We start from the raw sequence: 25575 nt of genomic DNA, 5'->3' as shown, positions 1-25575 counted from the left end.
ATTAGCGGTGGTAGATACTAGTGATGAACAAACTGATATCAGGAATGAACATCATGAACACTAAAACCCAAATAATGAAATATTGCAATTTCATGACGCTCAGCTACATTTCCAGATGCACATTCATTAAAAATTCGTACCATGCCACATCCAATAAAGTGCATCATTCATTTTTCTGTAGCGTTAGAATTTCATCATGCCACATTTTAGGCTACGTCCCGTGACTCCGCGTAACGATGGCTTGTGAGCAGCAAAAGCAAGCATAACAAGTACAAGTGAAACAAAACCTCAAAAATGACAAAACTCTTTGCATTGTCAATGTTAATGTAATGATGAAATAAGCAACGATAGTAATATGGGAAGTGTACTGTCGTCAGCTGTCAGGTCCTTGGAAAGATACTTACAATTTTTAAAAAGTTTGCAACTCGGCGAGTGTAACTTTTATGTTGAATGGTAGCAGTTAAATACCAGAATATGCAATGATTTTACGTGTTCGCAAGTTAACACAAGCAAAGCTAATTTTTCATCGATATGGCCATATTTGGCATATTAATCAAGATTGCCAAATAACCTTCTATCAAGTATTTTTGTTTGTTTGTTTGTTTGTTTGTCTCAGCTTGCCCTCTGGTTAGACAGGATAGAGAGAGAAAATGTGTGTACTCAGTCTCCTTGGAATCTTGATCTTCTCTGACTCTCGATACAGATAAAACGTCACAGGATCATTTGACACAAAACTTCGTAGGACTAAGAACACATTTTCAAAAGGTATATGGGAAAATCTAGCTTACCTCCATTTGGAGGTTTCACTTCCCCTCCAGTCATGCACCTCTCCAAAATTTTCTCACTCTTTCAACCTAATGGTAGCCTACCAAAGTCTCCGCCCTTGAAATGACATTTTCTTTGACTCATTTCCTATCACTGAAGCATGCAGTCTATAAAGAACCAAAGTAGTATTACATAGGAAAGGCCTATGAACCCGGTGGCTATTCTGACTCTCTGTCACCATTTTCCGAGCAGAAGCAAACCTTGCGAGAGCATAATCGTGACTACCCTAAGCTGGCTTTGAAGCTGACGCGCGCATGAACAGAGCGTCGAGCAGTTCCTTATATGGAACATTATAATTATGCATGCATACCTTGGGAAGCTCTTTATGTATGCTTATTGATAGCAACTGAGTGAAAGGTTTTCTGTCTCTTCAACGATTCACATCTTACTTCCACCTGACTTCCGCCTCCCAAGTAGTTTGAACTCGCATCATCCAGGGTTCTGGGAGCGGCAAACAAAGCACTACCGACCGTGCCATAGCAGAAAACTTCGTTTGCCTCCTGCTTGCAAATCAGTGCCTGTATTTTTACCGACTGTCGGCTTCAAGCATGCTTTAATAAAGAGTTCTCTCGCATGGAACTCAAGTTGACATTGAATAATATATATATATGTGTGTGTGTGTGTGTGTGTGTAATTGTAATAGCCACACTGTCCTCTAACTTTTGAATTCTTCACACTTTTTGGATACGTTTGTCACTATAAAGCCTTAGATCCATATCCAAGAAATACGAAGTAAATCCTAATGTGAAGAATTCGAGAAGTTAAGAGGGCATTGTGTTAAGACAATTAAATATGTATCTGTTAAAAAGTGACGACCAGGTGATTCTATATATACATTTCAGCCTAAAGAGCAATAAAAACGATTGCTCACTTGGATATGATGGTAAGGAAATGCCTATTCCAACTCTAATAAATATATCTCAATTTGACAGGTATGCCGTATGTATGCATGAGCGGCAATAGACAATTATCCTTCCGGTGGTCAGGTCGCCAACGTGACCTCGTGCTGATACTCGGGATATGGGTTCGAATCTTACTACCAGATAGCATAATTTACTTCATATTTCTTGCAGATGGCTCTAAGGCTTTGCAGTGACAAGCCTATCCAAAAAAGTGTGAAGAATTCGAGAAGTTAAGAGGACATTGTGGCTATTACAATTACATACGTACCTGGTAAAAAGTGATCGGTAGATTATATATAATATATATATATATATATATATATATATATATATATATATATATATATATATATATATATATATATATATAATATATATATATATATATATATATATATATATATATATATACATATATATATATATATAATGTGTATATATATATATATATATATATATATATATATATATATATATATATATATATATATATATATATATATATATATATATATATATATATGTATGTAGAGTTGTGATGGTTCGGACGAAGGAATGGTCCGGACAGTATATTTTCTGGAAAACGTATGGGGCCCTCAGCTCTGAGAAATCATGTGAAATCGTGAGAGTTTGTTTATCATTGACACATGAGTCTTTGGTTGAGAGAGGACGCATACTTTAGTGTAGAGGTTCATTTTTGTGGCTTATCTCATTTCCTATATAATTTTTTGTATTTGAATCATAAGCTGTGGTGTAGTGAATACGAAAAGGGAGTTGGTTATCAGTTTTAGGTGTGAATTTGTACTGTATGATGAAGGTTTTATAGCTATTACCCGCCTGTAATCTCGAAGGACTTGGAGCTGTGAGTGTCATTAAATGGTTATGATACGTGGGGGATGATTTGGACAGTTTAAGGTAGGGTAATATCCAAAGAATACTAGGGATGATTCAGACGTGTCCGAGTCATCCCTCCTAGCAAACCTTTACTAAATATGAATTCCAACAATGAAACAAAAGATTTTCACTAGCAATATTTAAGTTATGTTTTGTGTATATCCCTTCATTAGGCCCCCATTTGATTATAAGGCACTTCATAAACCCATCACAGAACCCCTCCTTACAGAGAAAAATAGCCTTTCTTTTGTTTCAGATTGATTACAGTTCCTTACGCATATCATGGGACGAAAGTATATGAAGAAAACCAATATGGAAAGGGATGCTGCTGCTATAGAAAATGCACTTCAGGAGTTTATAGAAACGGATGGTTCAGTTAGAACAATTGCTCCTAAGTTTGGAATCCCTCTGAGCACATGTTATGATTATGTGAAAAGAGATAGAGACAGGGTTGACAAGGAGGGTTTTCATTTACCCTCTTTCTCAGTTAGGCTAGTCCTAAGTGCCCACTTGGAAAGACAATTAGCTGATTATCTGAAACAGTGCTCTGCTATTTTTCACAGACTATCAACTAAAATAACAAGGACGCTGGCATATGATTATGCAATTGCAAACAAAACACCAGTGCCAGAATCATGGGATAGGGAAAAATCTGCTGGAAAAGACTGGCTAACTGGTTTCCTGGAAAGGCAAAAGGATCTCTCTTTAAGAAGTCCAGAGGCAACAAACCTAGCTCGGAGGACAAGTTTTAATAAAACAAACTTTGCTGTTTTCCAAACTAAACTAGAAGAGATTTTACAGCCACACCCTACACCATCATCACAACAGCAGTTTTCTACTGAGAATATTCCAGAAAAGCTTGAACTTGAACAGAAAGAACTGAAGAAAAAGCCAAAAAACCCAGCCAAGAAGGAAATAATTTTTTGGAAATGATAGCTGAAGAACATCAAAAAGCACGAAAAATACAAAAAAGTTAGACACAGAAGACCTTCACCACCTTGAAGATCTGTTGACAGCGGAACTTAACAATAATTCTTCTGACATCTCAAAGGAGGAGATCAAAGACACAGAAGTTAGTTTCATTGATAAAGTCCCAGAGGAGGGAGATTTTCTTCTTGTTGGGACGGATCCAGTAAAAGGTAGCAGTCTATTAATCAGCAATTTAGACGAGGATGATGAATTTCATCTTTGTTTTATGTAAGAAAACCACATAAATTTGCTACAAATAGTTTTAGATTTCCAGAAATTGAGGATGAAGCAACTACTGGTGAAGAAGCAGTAATTGGAGTGCTTCCAAACCCAGTTCAGCAGACTCTTAAAATAAAGCAGGGGTATTTCAATTTTTGTTTTTGTTTTGCAGGGTACAATATACGTTAGGCCAACTTTAACTTTTAGGCACAACAACTGTCATGTACCTGGGTTAACATGTATTTGATTTTTACTCATGGAGAGAATAATTTCAAGTAAATTTTAGTTATTTAAAAATTTGATGGCAAGGATATTTCAAATTTAGTTTTTGTTATAAAGGATACAATATTTTTTAAAGCCTACTTCAACATTTATTCTCAGCAGACATCGCGGATTTGAGTTACATTTTCTATCCGCCATTCACCAAAGAAGAGAATCTTTTAAGTTGATTTTTATTATTTCTGAACTGAAGGTAAATATCAATTATAATAATTGTTCAAATTATACAATACTCTGCTCTTGTCCAAATCATCACCATAAGTAGGTATGATTCAGACATTTTGGAAACTTGTATTTGAAGCTAAATAGCTTCAAGTATAGTAAAGTATATGACTTGCCACATTTACTCGTAAATGTAGGATGATGAGGCAACACATTGACATACAAGGATATCACTGCTCCTTAAACTCTTACTTCAAGATAAAAATAACAAAAAGGCCGAACCATCCTATTCTCCCTATATATACATATATACATACATATATACATACATATATATATATATATATATATATATATATATATACATATATATATATATATATATATATATATATATATATATATATATATATACATATATATATATCAGAGATCCATAAAACAAGAAGTCTTTAAGGTTCTTTATTAAGAGACGTTTCGTGCAATCCTTTGCACATCATCAGTCTGCAATAAATTATAAACAGCAGTTCAAACTAAAGTTAAAATGACAGTTATTCTACTGACAGTAAAAAAAAAAATTTTAACGTAAATGTTAACATAAAAGCTGCAAATTATATTTAAAAAAAACCATGTTAAAATTCACCAAGTTTGTCAAGAAAATTAAACTACCTTCCAATAAAACGCAAGAGGGAAGAATGGCCTGAAGAAACGTCAATGCCCAGACAACACCTTAAGCGAGAGAGAGAGAGAAACCGCAGAAGTGTTACTATTCAAATTAGGGGACAGGTGCTTTATATAAAATAACTCAAGGGTAGTTAAAAAGGCAGTTTGAGATGTAGCACTGAGAATCGAAAAATGTGTTTTTTCAACGTGAATTTTTCATTTAGTAGCATGTGTTCTAATGCTAGAAATTCTGGGTTGGATATACGGAAACCTGTACGGTAACTGAGTCCTAAGTGGCTGTAATAGCGGACTTGCAACATTCTTTTACTGGAATCATAATAAGTACCAAGACATCTTGGGAATTCAAATTTATAGATAAAAAATGCTGGACCGCATAAAATCCTGTAACTTGTCCTTATAGGAGAAAAAATTTCCAACCCTTTTTTGGATTCATAGGAATCAAATTGAATTTTAAAAAACCTATTTCTCTCTCAATGATACTTTTTATTTTTAAGCGTAATTTATCCGATTGAGTAAAGGGAATAACATATATTTAGTAAGCATATTATTAATTATTTTCTGAACTAAGAATTGAGAATACGAATTAACAGAAAAAACTTTGATAAATGATCAATTTCTAAGTGAAAATTGGACCAACTACAAGTATATTTGAGAGCTCGATGTACCAATGTTGTAATAGAATTAATCCTAAACGAATAAAAACAAGAGCTAAAATAGTTACTGTCCAAGCCTGTAAACGTATTCTTACGATAAACAGAAGTCGTAAAGGGATGTTGATCTCTAGTGATTTTTACATCCAAAAAAGATAACGAATTTTGTTGTTGTCTTAATAGTAAATTTCAGATTGGGATGTACAGAATTAATAAAATCAAGAAATTCATGACATTGCCAAGGGTAAGAGAACAGGGCAAAAGTGTCATCAACATATCGTTTATATAGAACCGGCTTAGACTGGGCTGGGCAATTATTTAAAAAAAATTCTTCTTCCAAGTGACTCTGGAAGAAGTTAGCAAACAACGGCCCAAAAGGGAACCCATAGCTACTCCCTCGACATGCAAGTAAAGAGCATTATTAAAAATAAAAACTGTGTCTTGCACTGCAAGCTCAAGTAAGGACCGGGACATTGGTAAACAAAGCTTCAACGCCGAAACTAGTCATAAAGAGATGATGATATATTTCATGGTTTTAGTAGAAGTCTTTTTAAATCCTTAACATTTACGTTAAAAAATTTTTTTTACTGTCAGTAGAATAACTGTCATTTTAACTTTAATTTGAACTGCTGTTTATAATTTATTGCAGACTGATGATGTGCAAAGGATTGCACAAAACGTTTCTTAATAAAGAACCTTAAAGACTTCTTGTCTTATGGATCTCCTGATGATGCATTTGCCTGTTGCTTGCCTGTTGCCTATATATATATATATATATGATAATATATATATATATATATATATATATATATATATATATATATATATATATATATATATATATATATATATATATATATATTATATCTTTCTGTATCTATATCTATATCTATCTGTATCTATATCTATATCTATCTATATCTATATCTATATCTATATCTATCTATATATATATATATATATATATATATATATATATATATATATATATATTATATATATATATATATAGTGTCCATAAAGTTTCGTTACAATTTAAAAGATATATTACAAAAGAAAATGGACTGACAAATATGTGGAAATTATTACAAAATGAGTAGATACTAAAGTTTATTTTTTTGCCTCATTTAATACACCTCTATATGGGCACCCTTAGTTGCATGATGCACATCAAGACAGTACTCGATTTCTTGCCATGTTCGTTGTAGCATAGCCCCATCAGTGGTGGCAATGGCATCAGAGATCTTTTTCTTAATATCAGTTCTATACAGATCTTTGTTCTATACATGATATTTTTAACATAAACCCACATAAAGAAGTCCAGGGGAGTGATATCTGGTGAACAATTTGGCCAGGGAATTGGGCCATCCCTTCCAATCCACCGGTCTGGCAATGTTTGATTTAGGAACCCACAAACATGCAGTTCCCAGTGTGGTAGTGCACCAGCTTGCTGGAAAATGATGGTTGGTTGAAGGTCATCTAGTTGTGGTGCCACATATTCAGTCAAAAGGTCAAGATAAACATCTGCAGTAATTGATGCCTCATTGAAGTAAAATTGACCAATGATTTGATTGCACATGATCCCATACCACACATTCACCTTTGGACTACCTTGGTAAAGTTCCCTAGTCACATGGGGATGTTCTGATTCCCAGATTCTCACATTATGTGAGTACGGTTTCCCTGAAACATGAAAGATCGCCTCATCACTAAAACAAACTAGGCTGAGGAATGCTTCATCCTCAGAAATTCGTTCCAGCATGCTAACTGAAAACTCTTTTCGTCTTGGTTTATCATTTGACTTGAGTGCCTGTATGAGTTGCACTTTGTAAGCATACAATCACAAGTTCTTGTGTAGGACTTTGTGCACTGATGAACGTGATAGCTGTAAGCGTCTGACAGCAGTACAGATGGACTTTGTAGGAGAATGATCAATGGCTTGTCGTACACAATCAGTGTTTTCCTCAAATGTTCCTGGTCGTCCACTCCTTCCTTTAACCAGCACTGTCCCTGCCTCCATAAATTTCTTGTGCCATGCACAAATTGATGGACGTGACGGTGGATCTCTTCCATACTTAATTCTGTAGTTTTGCCGAGTCTGAGTATCTGATTTTGTTTCAATAAACCATGACACACATTATGCCTTTTCTTGAGGAGTAGCCATTTATTTTTTAGGGGTTCATTTAACAGTACCTCTTTCATCAACAGGGTACCTGAAATACACAAATACAGTGTGACTGAAAACTTTGATAACTGCTGAGCACATAGAACAACTCTGATTAAGAGATCTCATCAATGGCTTTTGTAATATATTCTTTAAATTGTAAAGAGACTTTTGGAAATGGAAACCACACACATATATATATATATATATATATATATATATATATATATATATATATATATATATATATATATATATAACGTGTAAATGTAACTGGAAATTAAATAATAATTTTAGAGTAAGTATAAATTACAACATTTTATATTCGTATTTGAAACTGACGAATCATTCTATATCACTAATGATTCAACTTCCATATCATAAATGGTGAATCTGATTTGAAACTTACATGAAAATGTGTAATTTTGACAAAACTGGCCATCGCACTTTCAAAATGAATCAGTGAGCCCTACAATAAGGTGATACAATCAGTCAGATGTCAATACCGCTTCAATAGGATCGAGATGTTGAAACAAAAAGGAAGAAAGCGAAATTCATTATAAGTCCGGGAACAAAGCTCAACAGTCACCATTCAAGAGGAAGAAAACTTGCTACTAATTGCCCGACTTTTTCCGTCATTTCCACAAGCAGAAACAACAATGAACGCCTTTCAAACCATTGCATATTGTTAAACAATATTCTTGTTTGGTACCTTCAAAGAGTGCCTGTGAGGAACATGAACATCACAACTGATTTTGTTGGGGGTGGGGGTGGAGGTGTTAGCCTTTTCATTGTGGGAGACTGAAATGATAATGATTTCCCACTAGTCATGCAGGAGGAAATGTTATTTGTTGACATTTCTGCATTTTAGTATAACTGTAGTTCGATGAAGCCTCAAAAGGAAGAGATCACCAATATTGGGTCCATGTGATACAATCAGCCAGGAGACTGTATCGGCCCAACAAGATAACAATCTGATGGTAAATGGAGAGATAATTATAATATAACTTACAAAAATATTTTTTGCTTGGAATAATAGTAATAACAATAATACCCCTAGAGAAGAAGAGCTTGCATACATAATAATACCTAAAGAAAAAAACCTATTAATGTCAAATAGCGAAGGTGTTTCATCAGGCTTGGAGACAACCCATTCCCCTTCCATGTGAAGATCTTTCTTCGAAAATGCTTGTGGATTTTTAGTCTTGGATTTTATAGATCATACAGCTACAGAGATATATAATCACACTTGAAAGTTCTTACCACCATCTACGAAAAATAAAAATTTTAAAAGTAATTTGTATTTTTCCTAACCTACACAAACCTGAGGTCTTTATATAGGAATTACCTTCAGCGAAGCTGGAACTGGCCGTTAAACTTTTAACATGGTGGTAAGGTAGTTGATTACCTAACGACTGGGTGGGAGTCCCGCCCGCCCAATGGGTAGAGTGTCACTTTACTTTGGGCCCAGGTAATTTGCATCAGCTTGAGGTGTGGCATGAGGTGAGCATTAAACTACAAAGACCTCAGGTTTGTATGGTTAGGAAAAATACAAATTAATTTTAAAATTTGTCGAGGGAGGAAGCTGGGTAAGTCTCTGAACTGACTGGTAGTTCGCCGCGCTCAGGTCTCCTTCCTGGTCGAGAGATCAAGGAAGAGGACCATGCCTCTGACAAAATGAACGACGTATAGGAACTGCATGTTCAACTGTCAGACTTCTGGGCACTTCCTCGAATAGATGGGTTGAAAGCAACATCATTCAAGAAGAAAGGTTAGGTCGAATCTTGTCATAGACAATTATGTGGCCATGTATAAGCAATGGGTTCACATTGTCTGTCCTTCTCTCCCCTTGCTAGAGAGAGGGAAGGATTTGCTTCTATATATCTGATAGATTATAGAAACGATACTCAGTTAAATATAACTCACCTGCATCGACGCCCATTCCAGCTTGTGATGGCCCAATAACCTACCCTCTGCCCGCAGGGGAGGGCAATGTTGAAGGAATGAGGGAGGGGAAGAGGACTAGTCACTCAACACACTCTTGTTCACAACCATACCCTTAGGCGAGATGCAACCTGACATCTTAGAGGAGCCGGGTAAGCTACACAGCTTGTTGAGCAGCCACCAAAGGACCCAAGGAAAACATGTCTAGGGACTTGTGGGCAATATCCCGAAGGTAGAAGGAGGTGAAAGTAGTCTGATGCAACCACAGCCCCACCTTCAGAACCTGAGGAACTGACAGATTCTTCCTGAACGTGAGGGATGGACCAATGCCCCTAACTTCGTGAGCTCTCATGTGGAATGTACTGGAGTCCTTCTCGCTCAATGTGGGGTACGCCCATTTGATTGTCTCAAGAGGCCAGACACTTCTTTCTTGGTTGAGCCAGTGTTAATGAAGAGTCGTCAACACTCAGGCTGGAGATGTTGGGTTTTTTCAGATAGCACCGCAGCACTCTAACAGGACACAGCAACATCTCATCTGGATCATTATCAACAGAGTCCTCTAGGGAGGGGATTGTGAAGGACTCGAATCTGGCATCAGGGACCGATGGATTCTGAGTCTTTACTACGAAATCTGGTATGAAATTGAACATAACAGATCCCCATCCCCTCGAATGTTTTACATTGTAGGAAAGTCTGTGTAGTTCGCCCACTCTCTTCGCTGATGCCAGGGATAGCAAGAAAACAGTCTTGAGGGTCAGATCCTTGTCTGATGACTCTCATAAGGGCTTGCATGGTGCATGAGTCAGGCTCCTGAGTACAAGAGTCACATCCCATGCAGGGGGCCTAAGTTCCCTAGGAGGGCAAGACTTCTTGAAGTTCTTCATCAGCAAAGATATCTAGTGAGGAGGAGATATCCATGCCCTTCAGGCTGAGGACTAGGCCCAGGGCAGCTCTATAGCCCTTAACCACTGAGACGGAGAGGAGCCTCTCTCAGTGAAGGAAGATGAGGAAATCTGCTACCTGCTGAACAGTAGCTCCAACCAGGGAGACACCCCATCCACGACACCAACCACAGAAGACGGCCCATTTCCCTTGGTAGACTGTGGCAGAGGACTGTTGCAGATATCCAATCATCTCTAATGGTGCGTGGCGAAAAAAAAAGCCTCTCGTTCGCAAGAGGTGCTGGATAGTCTTCAAACGTGAAGTGGCTGATACAGGAGGTTGTGCTGGGAAATTGTTCTTGGTACCTCGATAAGAAGAGCTAGCAGGTCCGGATACCATGTGGCCATTTGGGAGCCACCAGGGTCATCCTGAGGTTCTTGGTGATCATTACCCTACTAATCACGGAATGGAGCAGACAGAACGGTGGAAAGGCATACGCATCCAGGTTGTCCCACGAGTGTTGGAAAGCATCCTCTGCTGCTGCCCATGGGTTGGGAACGATGGGGCAAAATACCTGGAGCTTCCTGTTCTGCTGGATGGCAAACAAGTCGATCAATGGTGTCCCTAAAGATCAAAAAGCCTTTCCATGACATCCATGTGGAGGGATCACTCTGTCCCTATCACCTGACCCTGGCGACTTAGTATGTCTGCCACTACATTCCTCTTGCCTGTAATGTATCTAGCTGACAGCTCTACCGAGTGAGTGGTAGCCCACTTGTGCACCTGCATTGTCAATTGGTGTAACAAAAGAGACACTAGGCCTACTTGTTTGTTGACATATGCCACTACTGTGGCATTGTTGCTCAACACCACCTCCGAGTATCCCATCACTCGATCCCAAAACTCTTGGAGAGCCAGGAAGGCCGCCTTGAGCTCCAGGATATTGATGTGAAGGCGCTTGTCCTCTTGGTTCCACACCCAGGTACTTTAGCCTCTGCTTTGGCATGAGATCAGATTTCTCGAGATTTACTACGACCCCTAGATCGCGGCGAAACTCGAGAAAGCGATCCCTGTCTTGGAGCAACTGCAGACGAGACTTCTCCAAGACTAGCCAATCATCGAGATACCTCAATAGACTTATCCCGAGTAAATGGGCCAAAGCTGAAACTAGGGTGAACACTCATGTGAACACCTGGGGAGAGGTCGAGAGCCTGAAACAAAGTACCCTGAATTGGAATACTGTCTCCCTGAGGACAAAGCAAAGGTACTTGTGAGAGGACTGATGAATGGGAATTTGAAAATGCGCACCCTTCAGGTCCACCGTAAGCATGAAGTTGCTCTCCTTGATGGATGCGAGCACCGAACGGGCCGTTTCCATCTTGAACCGAGTCTGGCAAATGAATTGGTTCAAGGGAGAGAGATCGATAACAGGCCTCCACCCCCCAATTCTTTCTTGACAAGAAAGATTCGTCTGTAAAGCCTGATGACCGATCTGTCACACTATAGCTTGTTCTCTCAGCATCACCGCAATCTCCTACCGGAGAGAGCAATCTTTCAGCGAGCTGAGCAAGAAGGACTGGAATCGGACTGGAGAGTCGGCGAGGGGTGGTTGAGACTTGAAGGGAAGTAGATAGCCCTCCTGAAGGACATCTACCACCCAGGCCTAGGCTCCATGTCTCTGCTATGTTGCCCAATGGCTTGACAGGCACCCCCCACTGGTGGCAGCTTGTGGAGAGGAACGCCGACCCTAGCATTTTCCTCCCTTTTCCCTTGTTTCCCTTCCTTCTATTGGACTGAAAGGGTGGGGAAAAGGGGCACGACTGTGCACCTTTCTTGGTAGGGGCAGAAGAAGGCTGGGTTGCTCCTCAAGTGCCCTTCAAAGTCTGGGACTTCTTAAGACAAGAGGAACTGCTAGCTGAACCTGAAGGTCAGGCCATAGCAACCCGCAAAGAACCGGAGGTCTTTGTCACTACCTGGTGAACAAGTCGATCGTTATCCTAGAAGTGACATTTGTCTACCGCAGCGTCTACCTCTTCTCGAGGAAAGAGAGAGGTAGAACCCAGACCGGTGCTGGGTTCTACCTCTTTCCTCGAGAGCCAAAGCTGAGTCCGAGCCAATGTGCTTGGTGATCCAAGAGAGGAAAGCGTCCCTCCTCTTCAACACCAAGTTGGCCCACAGGTTTGCTGTCTGGTGGGCCAGGTAGGAGACAGCCCTACCCCCAGACTGGCACAGTCTTGTGAAGGTTGAGTCCTCAGCAGGGTTAATGGACCCCCTGTGGCTGCAATCTTGGACATCATGAGGGACCAAAGGTCCAACCAGGAGACTGCCTGAAAGGCTGCCATTGCAGTGGTTTCCAGGGCTGCAGCTTCTTGTTGTGTGAAGACTACGTCTTCCACTCCAAGCTGCTGCAGTGATAGATCCAGAGCTCGTCGAACCAAGTCCAGGTCAACCTGTTTCATCAGCAGTGGATCTGTCGAGAGCACGTAATATTTCTTCTGGCGAGGCAGAGAAGGGGAAGTAGCTTGGCTGAGCGGTTCAATCGAAGGGAACTCTCCTCCCCAGAGACAAGTGAGTTAACCTGATCTAATACACCCTTGGCAAGCGAGGGCCAAGGGAAGCCTACAGAAGCTCTGGGTTCTTTCTTTGGGCCCCGGTAGACTTCTAGGCCAGAAGGACGATCAATGGATGTTGCTGTGGTCCCCTCCCCGAGATCGTTGTGCTGAAGAATCAACGCAACTGTCTCCAAAAAGGTCCTCTGTATCTCGGGAGAATCTGCGTCTCGGGGAAGAGGACCTTCGGGTCCTTTCGATGTGCAGTCCTCCCTTGATACTCTCCCTGCAGGTGGGAGAGCCTCACCAGAACCTCCGGCTCCCACTCAACCACTTGGGCATACAAACGGGTAGGTCCAAGAACCTTGCCCACTTTGTAAGTCCTTGCGGTAGGGCTACAACTGGATAGTGAGTCTGAATCGTGGGCCCTTCTGTCCAAATTGCGGTTCCCAGTAAACCCCCAGGAAGTTGAGGGGACAGGAGAGGGGAGTGAGTACCCTTACTTGGCCTGCTGGAACCCATGGTACCAACAGGGAAGGCAGGCCGAAAGCGATCACCAACCTGCAGTGGAGATGGCTTCACAGGTCTAGGAGAGCCCTCCTGTCACATGAATGCAAAGGGGGGCTGCCCTGAGGAGAGGGCAGAGGCTCGCGTGGACGCACGTGAAGGCTTTCGGGAGGTGAGCGAATCCGTTTGCTTTCATGTGAATGGGAATTGGGCCATGGAGAGCGGTTGCACTCTCTTGGGTGAGACTGTCCCATCCTTCTGACGTACTACAGTCATCTTTGGGGGCAAAGCTCTCTGGCGAGAAGATGACTGTAAGGGGAACCTCCTTGACGCGACTTCCAGTGAGTGGACCCTCAGGTCGGCAACACCCTCTTGGGACTCTTGATGACTAATCGGGTGAGTTGCAGAAGGGGGAGGGGAAGCACCTACCTGCTTGGACCCCATCCTCTCTCGCGTGCCTGAACCAGAATGTGGACTGATCAAAAAGACTCGAGATTTCCCAGAAACCTGAGCCCTTTGAGATATTCTTGCCCCCTTGGAGGTCCACATACTTGAAGCTTCCGGGGTATGCGAAGGTTCCACCGAAGACCTAGGTAGGCACAACACTACGCTTGGAGCCAGAGCTCCGAGCAGAAGTGCCAGGTGCTTAGATCTCCTCAGAGGTCTGCGCACCCTTGGCTCCTGAATCAATGACTCTCGAAAAAACTCGTGATACGGCCCCAAGTCCGAAGACAGCGGAGAGCCAGCAAGAGATCCCTGCATCTCTCTTGCGGAGAGGGATACCACTTCAGAAGACCCAGTGTGGAACTTCTTCCGGGAGGGAGACGCGACCTCCTACTTCCTCCACTTTTGGGCTTTGGAAGAGGGAGTGGAGGAGGCAGAAGCAGACGAAGACAACGGTGAAGAAGACTACACTCTCCTCAATCTTTTCTTGGACTTCTTCTTCGCCTTCTTCAAGAGGGTGTGGAAGATCTGCTCCCTAAGGTTGGAGGAAGACTCAGGAACAGACACCCAGGGAACAGGAACAGGGACCCTGCTGAGGCCACGGCAGGAGCAAGTGTCTTGTGCACTACTGCTGGGGTCATCAACATAGGGTTTATCAATACTGGTAGAGGCATCAAGTAATTGGTTGTTAATGTGACAATCGACGTGGTGAGCATCTGAGTGTCATTGAGGAATGAGTCACAGGAGAGGGAGCAGGAAAGTGTTGCTTGGAGGTGACTGAAGATGCCCCTCATCAAAGGGACTCTTGGAGACCAAGAGACAGCCAGGTCTCCTGGAGCTCTTCCGCTTCCATTCCTGGAACAAAAGTTGGGTTGAGTTGGGGGGGGTCCGGGGGAACCTCCATTCACACCAAGGGAGACTCGTCTCCCCCGGAGCAAACGGAGGCCACTGCAGGGAGGTCGTTCTGGTCTCTAGTTCCCAACGAAAATTTCCTCCCGAAGAGGCAAGAGAAGACAACGAAGGGAAAACCCCTCCCGAAGGAGAGGTAGCAAGGCATGACAGTTTCACTGGGGGAATGAAATAATCCAAAGGATTACTCGCCAAGAATGTCATCAGGGGCGTATTACCATCAGACGATGACTTGGGGAGCTTCTTCTGGTACTTCCTCCTCAACAAATACTTCTTCCATTGCTCTGGAGTCCAGTCACGGCACTCCTCACAAACAGAATCGGGGTTGCACTCAAATCCCCTGCATGACATGCAGAGGAAATAAGGATCTACATCAATAGGGGAGCGATAATGACTGCAAACCTTATGGCTTAGATGACTCGTCGGTTTGCCCCATATCAAGCAAGCACACAAATACATAAAAGGCAAGCAACAAAATGAAACAATCCCACTGGGAAAGGCAATGTCTCCAGAAGACCACGGCGAAAGCAACGGCAAGCAGGGCAGAGGGCAGCAAAGCACATCTACTCACAAGGATGGCCGAAAGTAAAGTGACGGTCTACCGACCAGGCAGGTGGGACTCCCACCATGTCATTAGGTAGTTATCTACCTTACCACCTTGTTAAAAGTTTAATGCCCGGTTCCAGCTTCGTTGAAGGTAATTCCTATATAAAGACCAAAAGGTTTGTATATCATTCAGGAACAAAAGCTTAATCATCTCTATACCTGCTGTCAAGCATAGTTTCTCTTCCTTCACTGTTAAAGTAATGTAATTCCTAGTTTATCATAATAATTACTACTACCTTTGCAAAAATAATGTTCAGATTATGGTCAGACCTTATCTCAACTCTCGGTCTTCGCTTCATATCAACGAACCTTTTAAATCTCTTGTCTTTTGTAATTCCATTTTCACTTGTAGCATCGAAATTTTGTTTGGCCATTTAAACCATCTGACTGAAAATGATAAAGTTCACATAGCAAAGCAAATCAGATAAATAATCAAATCACAAAAAAGTAATGCATATATTATGGGAAGGTTTGTTTCTCTCATTATCCTGATAACGCTTTTTGGCCGAAAAAAAAATCTCAGTAGTTCAAAATTAATTTTTAGTCCTTATTACCTGGACTCCTCAACTTTCAGCAACCGAGGAAATGGAAGCACGAAAAGATGACCTATTCCCCGAGTCCCACACTGCAAGAAACAGCTATGGGAAAGGAAGCCAGGTAAGAGATCCATCCGACTTCTGATAGTGCCAATTCAAGTTGCACACGAAAGTGTAATAACAAATGCAATGATAAATACGATAAATATAAAATCTATTTAATTCTGTGAACATTGAGATGCAATGATCACTTTGCTTTCCTCAGTGTAATCACAACACTAAAACCAAGAATTTAGTGAGGGTTGATCCAAGTAAACGCACCATAGTAAAAAGCGGGACAAAAGGTATATCTGACAGAAACGAGACTGAGGCCTTTCCTGTTTAACAGTAAGCGTATAAAATGAATCTGTGCATCTAAAGATATATAACACTTTAATACGTCACACTCTGGGCCTCTGAAAGCCTTTTAGCACCGCAAGAAATACATGTTAAGGATATGGGCCCTTACCAGTCCTGCCACTTTTGTCCAGTTTACAAGACCTAACATGACAGCAACAACAGATACAGAAATAAGATAGATATTTACACTTTGAAAGAGAGAGGATAGAAAGAATCATAAAGAGCTGAAAGCACAAAAATGATTAGTGGAACCGATGGTTTATAACTGTTGGAACTACAAGGTCACACATAAAAAAAAAATCAGTTTGAGTTGCTTCTGCAACAACTTACATGTGTTGGAGTCGCACGCAAGGCTTATTTAGACTGAACATGGTTTTTTGCATTTTTTATTTCTACCACTTAACCCTGTGGAAATAGGAAGACATTCGTGAACCAAGTTCAGTCTACAATAAGCCTTGCGTGCGACTCCAACACTTGACAGTGTTAAATCACTCTGGCAGGATTGGACTTACGGCTGGTGATAAAATGAGAAAAGGCATTCCGTGACCATATACAGCACAACCGCCAGAAACGGTTAGATGTCGGGATCCGAACTAAACTATACAGATTAAGAGGAGACAGAACCTCGTCAGACTTTCTTTGCAGAGTTAATAATCAAATTGGTAGTACAAACTCTATGGTGGTGGTGGTAAAAAAGGTTCCGTTTTCTTCAGCCTGGAACATTCATATCTACAATATTTATAGACAAAGCAGTCCACCCTCGAAAACAGCCTATTCTGCCCTATAATTTGCTCTACGGTCTCCTATGAAATATAACCATTTTTTTGCCAATCATGAGGATCACTGTTAGACCTTTCGCAAAATTCAGCATATAGGTTTTTTTTTTTTAATCCCGCTCACAAACAAACAAACCAGCAGACCAGCATACAGACATTATTGAACCTACAGCATAACGATTTCAGTGAAGGTACTGTAGCCCCACCCCGCTAGTAGGCCTACCTGACAAATTAACTTTCTCTGCATGAGAAAAACCATGCAGTCGCCACGCGGCTGAGAGAAACAGATTTTCATGACAATGTTTTATGTAAATATCTCCAACACTGTTTTCGCCACCTTTCATGTATTGTTATCATTCTGCACATTATTATGCCAGCTATTCAACAATGTGTATCTATTCTATATTCAAATGTTTTACATCTATGCATCTGTCATTTTGCATCTGTGAAGAAACACAGATGCCAAGAGTAGATCCCCTTCCTCGATATTTGAAGAGGAAGGGACTACTTTGTGGCTCGCATGAGCTGTTGACCTTTGTGAATTTTGAATGAATAAATTAGTAAGCTCCTGGCCTGCACTTTTGTTTGTACCTCGCTCACATTGCATTGGTGACACTGGAGAGATGACTGACTGCGCCAACACCAACAACCCCCGCGCCATCAGTGAAAGCCTCGCAGCCGCCTCCATCTGACTGCCGCCCTTCGCACTCTACCACCCAGAAGCAGGGTTTTTTAGGGAGGAAATGATTTTCTGCACAAAGATCACCTTGGCGACACGGAAAGCAGACGTCGTCCTCGAATTCCTGACGTCTTCGAGCAGATAGCAGGATGGCTCGAGGAACTAGAAGTCCCCATCACCTACGACATCCTGAAGGACCAGGTGAAGTCATCCTTCAGCATGCCGCCTGCCTAGAGAGCGAAGAACTTCCTCAATCATGTGGGAACCCCGATAGGTGATGGACGGCCGACACACATACGTAAACAACTGCGGCGACTTATCAACCTGCCAGCCAGGGGCAGCCAAAACCAAGTCGTCCTTGGACCTCGTGAGGGAGTACTCCTCACCAAACTTCCCTGCCAGACAGTAGCAGCCATGCCCAAAGTGTTACTACACATATGAATATGGATGACTATAGACTACTTGAGACAAGATATAACATACATAACTGAATGAAGAACCTAATGAGCACATGGATTTTAGATTACTGAATGGCTGTCTACCTACGAAAAAACGTTTTTAATTATTGAATATATATAATAATATAATATATATGTATGCACACACACACACACACACACACACACACACATATATATATATATATGTTACAGTCAACATGCGTAATCAGTCATTACGCGAAATGCCTGAAATTTCAGTCAGGTAGCGAAATGCACTTAGGGGACATTTGATCCCCAGGAGCTAGTACTAAACACGGCGAAACAGTGAGTCACCTACACTGTTTCGCCGTGTTTAGTACTAGCCCCTGGGGTCAAATATATTTCACCGTGTTTAGTACTAGCTCCTGGGGGATCAAATGTCCCTAAGTGCATTTCGCTACCTGACTGAAATTTCAGGCATTTCGCGTAATGACTGATTATGTGTTGACTGTAATATATATATATATATATATATATATATATATATATATATATATATATATATATATATATATATATATATATATATATATATATATATATATATATATATATATATACATATACACACACACAGGGTGTCCATAAAGTCTCTGTACAATTTGAAAAATATATTACAAAGCCACTGATGAGATATATTACTCACACATTTGCTCTACTGTATGTACTCAGCAGTTATCAAAGTTTTTAATCACACTGCATTTGTGTATTTCAGGTGCCCTGTTGATGAAAGAGGTACTGTTAAATGTTGTGTGTCGTGGTTTCTTGAAATAAAATCGGATACGCAGACTCAGAGAAAATACAGAACTAATTATGGAAGAGATCCACCGTCACGTGGATAAAGGGAGGACTGGACGACCAAGAACATTTGAGGAAAACTGATAACCTAACCTCAATATTGCATATTATGAATAAATTCTAATTTCGCAGGTTTATAAATTTGTAGGTATATTAGTGGAGCTCCAAAATATAACGGAGTTTGAAAACTGGTCATAATAAATTTAGATTTTCTACCAAATCGTGCCAGATGAAGCGCCTCTTGGAATCGGTCAAAGTGATGCCGAGGAAAGGAAAAGAACGAAAGTTCCATCTTTGTTGAAGGCTGCCTAATGTTTAAATGAACATCCAAAGGAGATTCTCAGCGGTCTGTGAATATTAGCCAAAAAAAAAAATTACTTAAATTTTAACCATGAATGATTTTAAACATTTGTAAAAATATGACATAATATAAAATATGTAGAAACAGAAGGCATTCAACACTGTACCTTGCAAAGTTTCTGAAAAGCTTAAATATGCAGTGTTTACAACTAAATATTTGCGCTGAATCAGACAAAATGACAATTGAAAATTTCCATTATCATTACTTTTGTAACATTCCCAGCTCCTTTTGATCTGCATTTCTGGTATTTGCTAAAAACAATTACGAGATCTAATAAATTTTGACAACCCGTCCCTATTAACCTTTTGACTAACTTCCAAAATATAATAAATTCAAACAGTAAAAGCATAATAAGTTCGTAGGTAATTGAGAAAGGTCGGAGAAGAGTGCGGAAGAGAGAGAGAAATAACAGTTGGCAGAAAGAATGAATAACAATTTACCTTTCTCCTCCTGCAGATGGAAAATTTGGGGAGGAGCAAGATGCTGAAGGCCAATGGAAGAAAAATAGCTGAAGATGTCGAGATTAATTGAAGGCACAGAGTATGTGGCATGAAAAACACTGAAAGGGTGATAAATGCGGACATACGCAGAAGCAGTAAAAAGTACAGTAGTCCACAAGTTGGATGAGAGTCTTTTGATGCGGTTTGGTCTTGTGGAAAGACTGGAAGTTCTATTAGTGACACAAATACAATTCAGAGGGTTAGAAAGAGCGAGAGAGAGGCAGACCTAAAAAGTGCTGGATATATGGCATGAAAGGGTTCCTTAAAATGGAGGCCATTGATATCCATGAAACAGAGCGCCTCCAAGACAGAGGTAAATGCACAGCCTGTGAAGGGGTTTTGGTCCGCTGCTCAGCTCATAAGCCCCTACTCCTTTGGGTGTGTGACGAGACAGCTCATGTTGTGAATTCTTGAACACACTGGATTCATCAATAAATCTCAGTTGTTTGTATATATATATATATATATATATATATATATACTATATTATATAATAATAAATCTAATATTTATATATATATTATATATTATATATATATATATATATATATATATATATATATATATATATATATATATATATATATATATATATATATATATATATATATATATATATATATATATATATAGAGAGAGAGAGAGAGAGAGAGAGAGAGTTTAAAATGTTTCATATGTGACAGCTTATCAACAAAACCAGAGTGGCCAAGGCTCGTTACCCAAAGAGGCAACTGGCTAAACACGCATGCAACGACGAAGAGCATCGTCGGGTACTTACCGATGGAAAGGGCAATCATGGGTTTCTCAGGGTTGGGTACGATTTGCATGTTCTCGACGATGTTCCTGATGGGGTTGAAAGTGTTGGTTGCATAGTTGGAGGCGGTTACGTTCCAGATCTTGCGGTCCCTCATTGTGTCCAAGGGCTTTTTTTTTTTTTACAGACTGTCGACGACCACTGTTCTCCTCTGATTCTTTCACGATGCTGACACTGGTTTTCCCCCTATTATTACTGTTATATATATGGGGTATTAAATCAGAATCTTGTAAATTATACAAATGCCTTGACGTGATTACCTCTAGTAGTTAAATGAGTCTCTTAGGCGAAAACCACACTAGACTGACTGAAGTAATTTAGCCTTCGTTTACAGTCCTCGACAAAATCAGGAATGATTTGACCTTCACTACGGATACTCTGTGAATACTAATGGGAAGGAAGCTGATTCATTACGTATCCAACTGTCTCTGGTTTCCAACGCTCCCTACATGTAAAAAAATCACTCGCAATATCCAAGAAATCTGGAAAAATGCCGTCTATATAGTGATCCAGTCAGTTCACCTGGATGATACTAATATTGTTCAGTACTTTTTATAATATTCCTCGACTGTTTATCTTTTGGAAATGAGGCTCTGCGCACAGTCCTGCCATACGGAAATGTTTGAGCCACAAAATACAATTTGCTGCATCTCAGCTAAAAATTTACGAGTCACTGGGCAAATGTTACTGATTCAGTGAAGTTTTTAACAACGATATTTTATACCACAGAAGAAAAAACCGACCTTCAGATAAACTCCGGTCATTACATGGAGAGATCACACACAAAAATTACTAAACTGAAATATAAGGACATGTGGTCATCTCGTTTCTCCTAGTAGGCAATATCTAATAAATTATGATGTACAATCGACTCCAACAGAATGTGATATAAAGAACAAAAGAAGACCACACACAGACACACACGCTCATGCACACACAACATATATATATAAATATATATATATATATTTATATATATATATATATATATATATATATATAAATAAATTTATATATATATATATATATATATATATATATATATATATATATATATATATATATATATATATATATATATATATAAATATTTATATATATATATATATATATATATATATATATATATATATATATATATATATATAGATAGAGAGAGAGAGAGAGAGAGAGAGAGAGAGAGAGAGAGAGAGGTACACTACGCAGATCCAACTAACTGCACCGACAGACTGTTTGCCAGTCTAGCTGAAAGTTGACTACGAGTCTGCGACCCCTGGCGACCAAGGCTACCTTTGGCTGCCCAGCCGTCAAACCCAACTCTTGCTTACCTTGCTCTTATGTGGGCACTCCCCTGCCACCCCTATTACCCAGTGCCCCTTTAAACGACACCCATCCTTCCGACGCGACTAGTTTGTGCCCTTCTTCTCTTAGTCTACGGTGATAACTGCACAATATGTTAATTGCCTACCTTTTCATCAATCACGTTTTGGTGAAACTAGGCAAGATACCTATAGATGATTATTTCCTTCCAGAGAGAGAAGCCATCGTGATATCCTCGCAGACACTTCAGAGAAAGGGTGACGGATAATCGAAATCACACGACAGATCATTTTCACCGATGACGTCAACAATAGTGGTTATGTTTTACCCTAGAGAGTGAACGACTGCATCCCCAGTTGCCTGGGCTTCACTGCAAATCTTATCAAGCGTTGCCATGGCAGAAACTACACCTTTGGGTCTCTTTGGAATCATGATTAAAGATAAAAAGGTTCATTTTAAGGGACGAGGGTAGTGTAGGTAGAGGGGCTCCGAAAATGAACTTGGGAGAAGGTAAACGGTAACGGCCAAACCCAAGATCTTATCAGAAACCCCTAACTCCCGGACTCTCAGTTTAGCATCCGGAAGGATATCATTCCTTGCAATACCCAGTCATGCCATGTCAACACCAGAACTTTTTTTTCAGCAATATGACATCAGAAGAAACGATGACACAATCATTATAGGAAACGACTCAGGTATGACGCAGCAAAGCGCCAGAAGACCCAACAATGTTGCGAACTCGGCAGCTTCATCACCGCTCTTACGCCAAGTTTCATATCGGATGATGCACCTAAGGAAATGGACAACCCGTCAACGTAATGACCAGTTGCTGAAGTACCTTCAATGCATGTCAAGTTCTTCAGTTACGTTACACATGCATGCGCAAGCATTTTACAAAGCGCGCGCGCAAACACATACACGCATATATATATATATATATATATATATATATATATATATATATATATATATATATATATATATATATATATATATAGTTAGTTATAAATGAAATGAGAACTGGGTCCGGGCTCTCAGTCCCATTAAACACTAGAACGAAAAGCATTACTTTCGAAAACAATACTTATTGGCAGACGGACGCAAAATGGCCTAGAAATTTTAGATGTCTATGAATAAGCGGTCGCCTGAGCACTGACAGCATAGCAACAGGGCCAAAGTGACTTCAACTGGAGCTGCCGAATGTATACAGGAAACAATAGAGGGATGCACCGGACTACAGGGTATACAAAAATGGCAAACCAGAAACCGCGACCAGCAAACAGATACCACTTTTACACTAATAAGCTGTCGTCACGATTTCCAGGGTTATTCGTACACATCTCACCACAGACTAGTTTGTAGCTACGCATCTACAATAGCCAACAATTAATACCTACCTCTGAATTATTAAAACATGCATATCTTTAAAAGAAAATCGAAAGTATTGGTATAAAAGAACGATGTTGCATAATACATTTCATAATAACGCCCCGGTTGGTTACAAACCGTTGTTTTTTGCGATGGAGTAATCTGGAAAATCTTGCTCAGGTATTCTTCTCACATTGTCTCTCTCTCCTACATCGGCAGAGGGCCGGGAGTTAACCTTACTTTCTGATTGGCTGGCAAGAAGGTGTGAGGGCTGTGAGGCGACGGCGGCAGATGCTGATTGGCTGAAACAGTGACACACCTCTCTCTCTCTCTCTCTCTCAAGCCAAAACGCTCTGCCAAGTTCATTTGACATTCCATTTTCATCAACACATTATCATGTTATCTGTTTTTCTAATCTTCTGAAAATGGGAGACCAGATGATAATTGCTGAGGACGTAAAGGCCATGTGTGAGTGCGCCTGCGTGTGATCAAAACTGGTAATATTTCTGGAAAAATCTGGCTTTCGTTAACCAAGGTGGGCCACTCCTCAGCTCTAACTGCCAGCAGGTAAATTCCTTTACTTGATAGGTCCTAACCCAAAAGTTACTGGTGACAGAGTTATATAACAAATTCATTTTGCCTATTAACTTAAAGTTTCGACTTAAAAGGCTTTATTGTTTTTCCTAAGATTCTCAGTGATCAATGATTTCTCCAAACTTTCTTAGAATAATCACGGGCAGTTTTTTTCGGGTATATAATTATAACACTTTTCTCCTCTCGCTACGAGAACACAAAAATGGCAAATATCCTGGTAAGTCACCAGACTTACTATTCAGGGCTGTCCTCTGCTTCCTGTTCTATTTTGCTGGTTTTGAAGATGACCACAAATGTGGAATCCTCGTGAGAACTGGGACAAACATGGTGGGGGCTTCGTTAACAGGTGGAAACGGGTATGGAAGATATATTTGAGATAGGTCAAAGAAGGTTGGCAAATAGTCGTATATAGGGTTGTGAGAGAGAGAGAGAGAGAGAGAGAGAGAGAGAGAGAGAGAGGGAGAGAGAGAGAGGGAGAGAGGGAGAGAGAGAGAGGGAGAGAGAGAGAGAGAGAGAGAAATTTTAACATTGTCAACATTCCATTTAAATTTTCTTAGGCATGCTTAAGGCAAATAACTAATGCTTCATGGCTATAACAAATGTTCTGGCACTCACTGTATCAGTTTTGCATATTGCTCATCATTTAGGGATACTCGAGTGCCATTATTTGAGGAATTTAAATCTAATGTTTCGCATGAAATCTCTCTCTCTCTCACTAACAACCTCAAGAGCGATAAACTCCAAAATATAGGACTTTCATATTGATTCACTTTGATCTGATTAACAGACTGAATTCACACAGTCTCCACATTAACTAAAATCTAACAAAAATTTGGCAATACCTCAATACTGTGACTTTTTTTTTTTTTTGGCAGCACAGAAGAAACGTATAATCTAACGCTGCCAGATAACCAGATGTTGTTCGCAGGTCTTCCGATGTCCTAACGTATCGGAATAATATTCTTTCCCAAGCGATGGTCATCACCCTAAACCATATCCAAAGATATTCTGTTTGGCCACAGGAACAAATGCAGAGCATCAGCATCCACGCTATTTGTTGAGGTGCCACGTTATCGGCCTTGTTGTTGCAGTAGTTTCTCAGTACCGAGGAGTCTTCCAAAGCCATCACTTTTGAAACCGTGGAATGGTCTCTCGACCAACATTAGTGATTTTTCCTAAGTTGAAGCAAGGCTGCAACCATATCAGGAACCACTACCCAAGTTTTCTGACCTGTGTCCAGGTATTTACCTGTTTGGCAGAGAACCTTTAACTTCAGTTTTCCTCTGTGCTTTCTTTCTTCTTCTACTTAGGAGCTTTCTGTTCTGTGGGAGCTTGCTTAGCGAGTAATTAGCCTTCAGCGGA

At 40.2% G+C, this 25575-nt stretch overlaps 1 protein-coding gene across 22 annotated transcripts in view; it reads right to left on the bottom strand.

Moving 5' to 3' along the window:
- The window catches only part of LOC136849126 (tyrosine aminotransferase-like), a 123045-nt gene extending 99038 nt beyond the window's left edge, over positions 1 to 24007 (bottom strand). For 4 of the 22 annotated variants that reach the window (XM_067122151.1, XM_067122170.1, XM_067122160.1 and 1 more), the window contains exon 1: positions 23758 to 24007. In XM_067122151.1, coding sequence (XP_066978252.1) covers positions 23758 to 23992 — 235 coding nt within the window. In that variant the 5' untranslated portion in view covers positions 23993 to 24007. Of the gene's footprint in view, positions 1 to 19472; positions 19564 to 20895; positions 21414 to 22128; positions 22249 to 23320; positions 23401 to 23757 lie in introns of those variants that run through there. The other 18 variants (XM_067122180.1, XM_067122323.1, XM_067122306.1 and 15 more) reach the window with 16 other exon arrangements.
- Between the last annotated feature and the right edge of the window lie 1568 nt (positions 24008 to 25575).

The sequence above is a fragment of the Macrobrachium rosenbergii genome, chromosome 2 (assembly GCF_040412425.1).
Source record: "Macrobrachium rosenbergii isolate ZJJX-2024 chromosome 2, ASM4041242v1, whole genome shotgun sequence".
Taxonomy (NCBI): domain Eukaryota; kingdom Metazoa; phylum Arthropoda; class Malacostraca; order Decapoda; family Palaemonidae; genus Macrobrachium; species Macrobrachium rosenbergii.
This window is presented reverse-complemented; position numbering and strand designations above follow the sequence as displayed.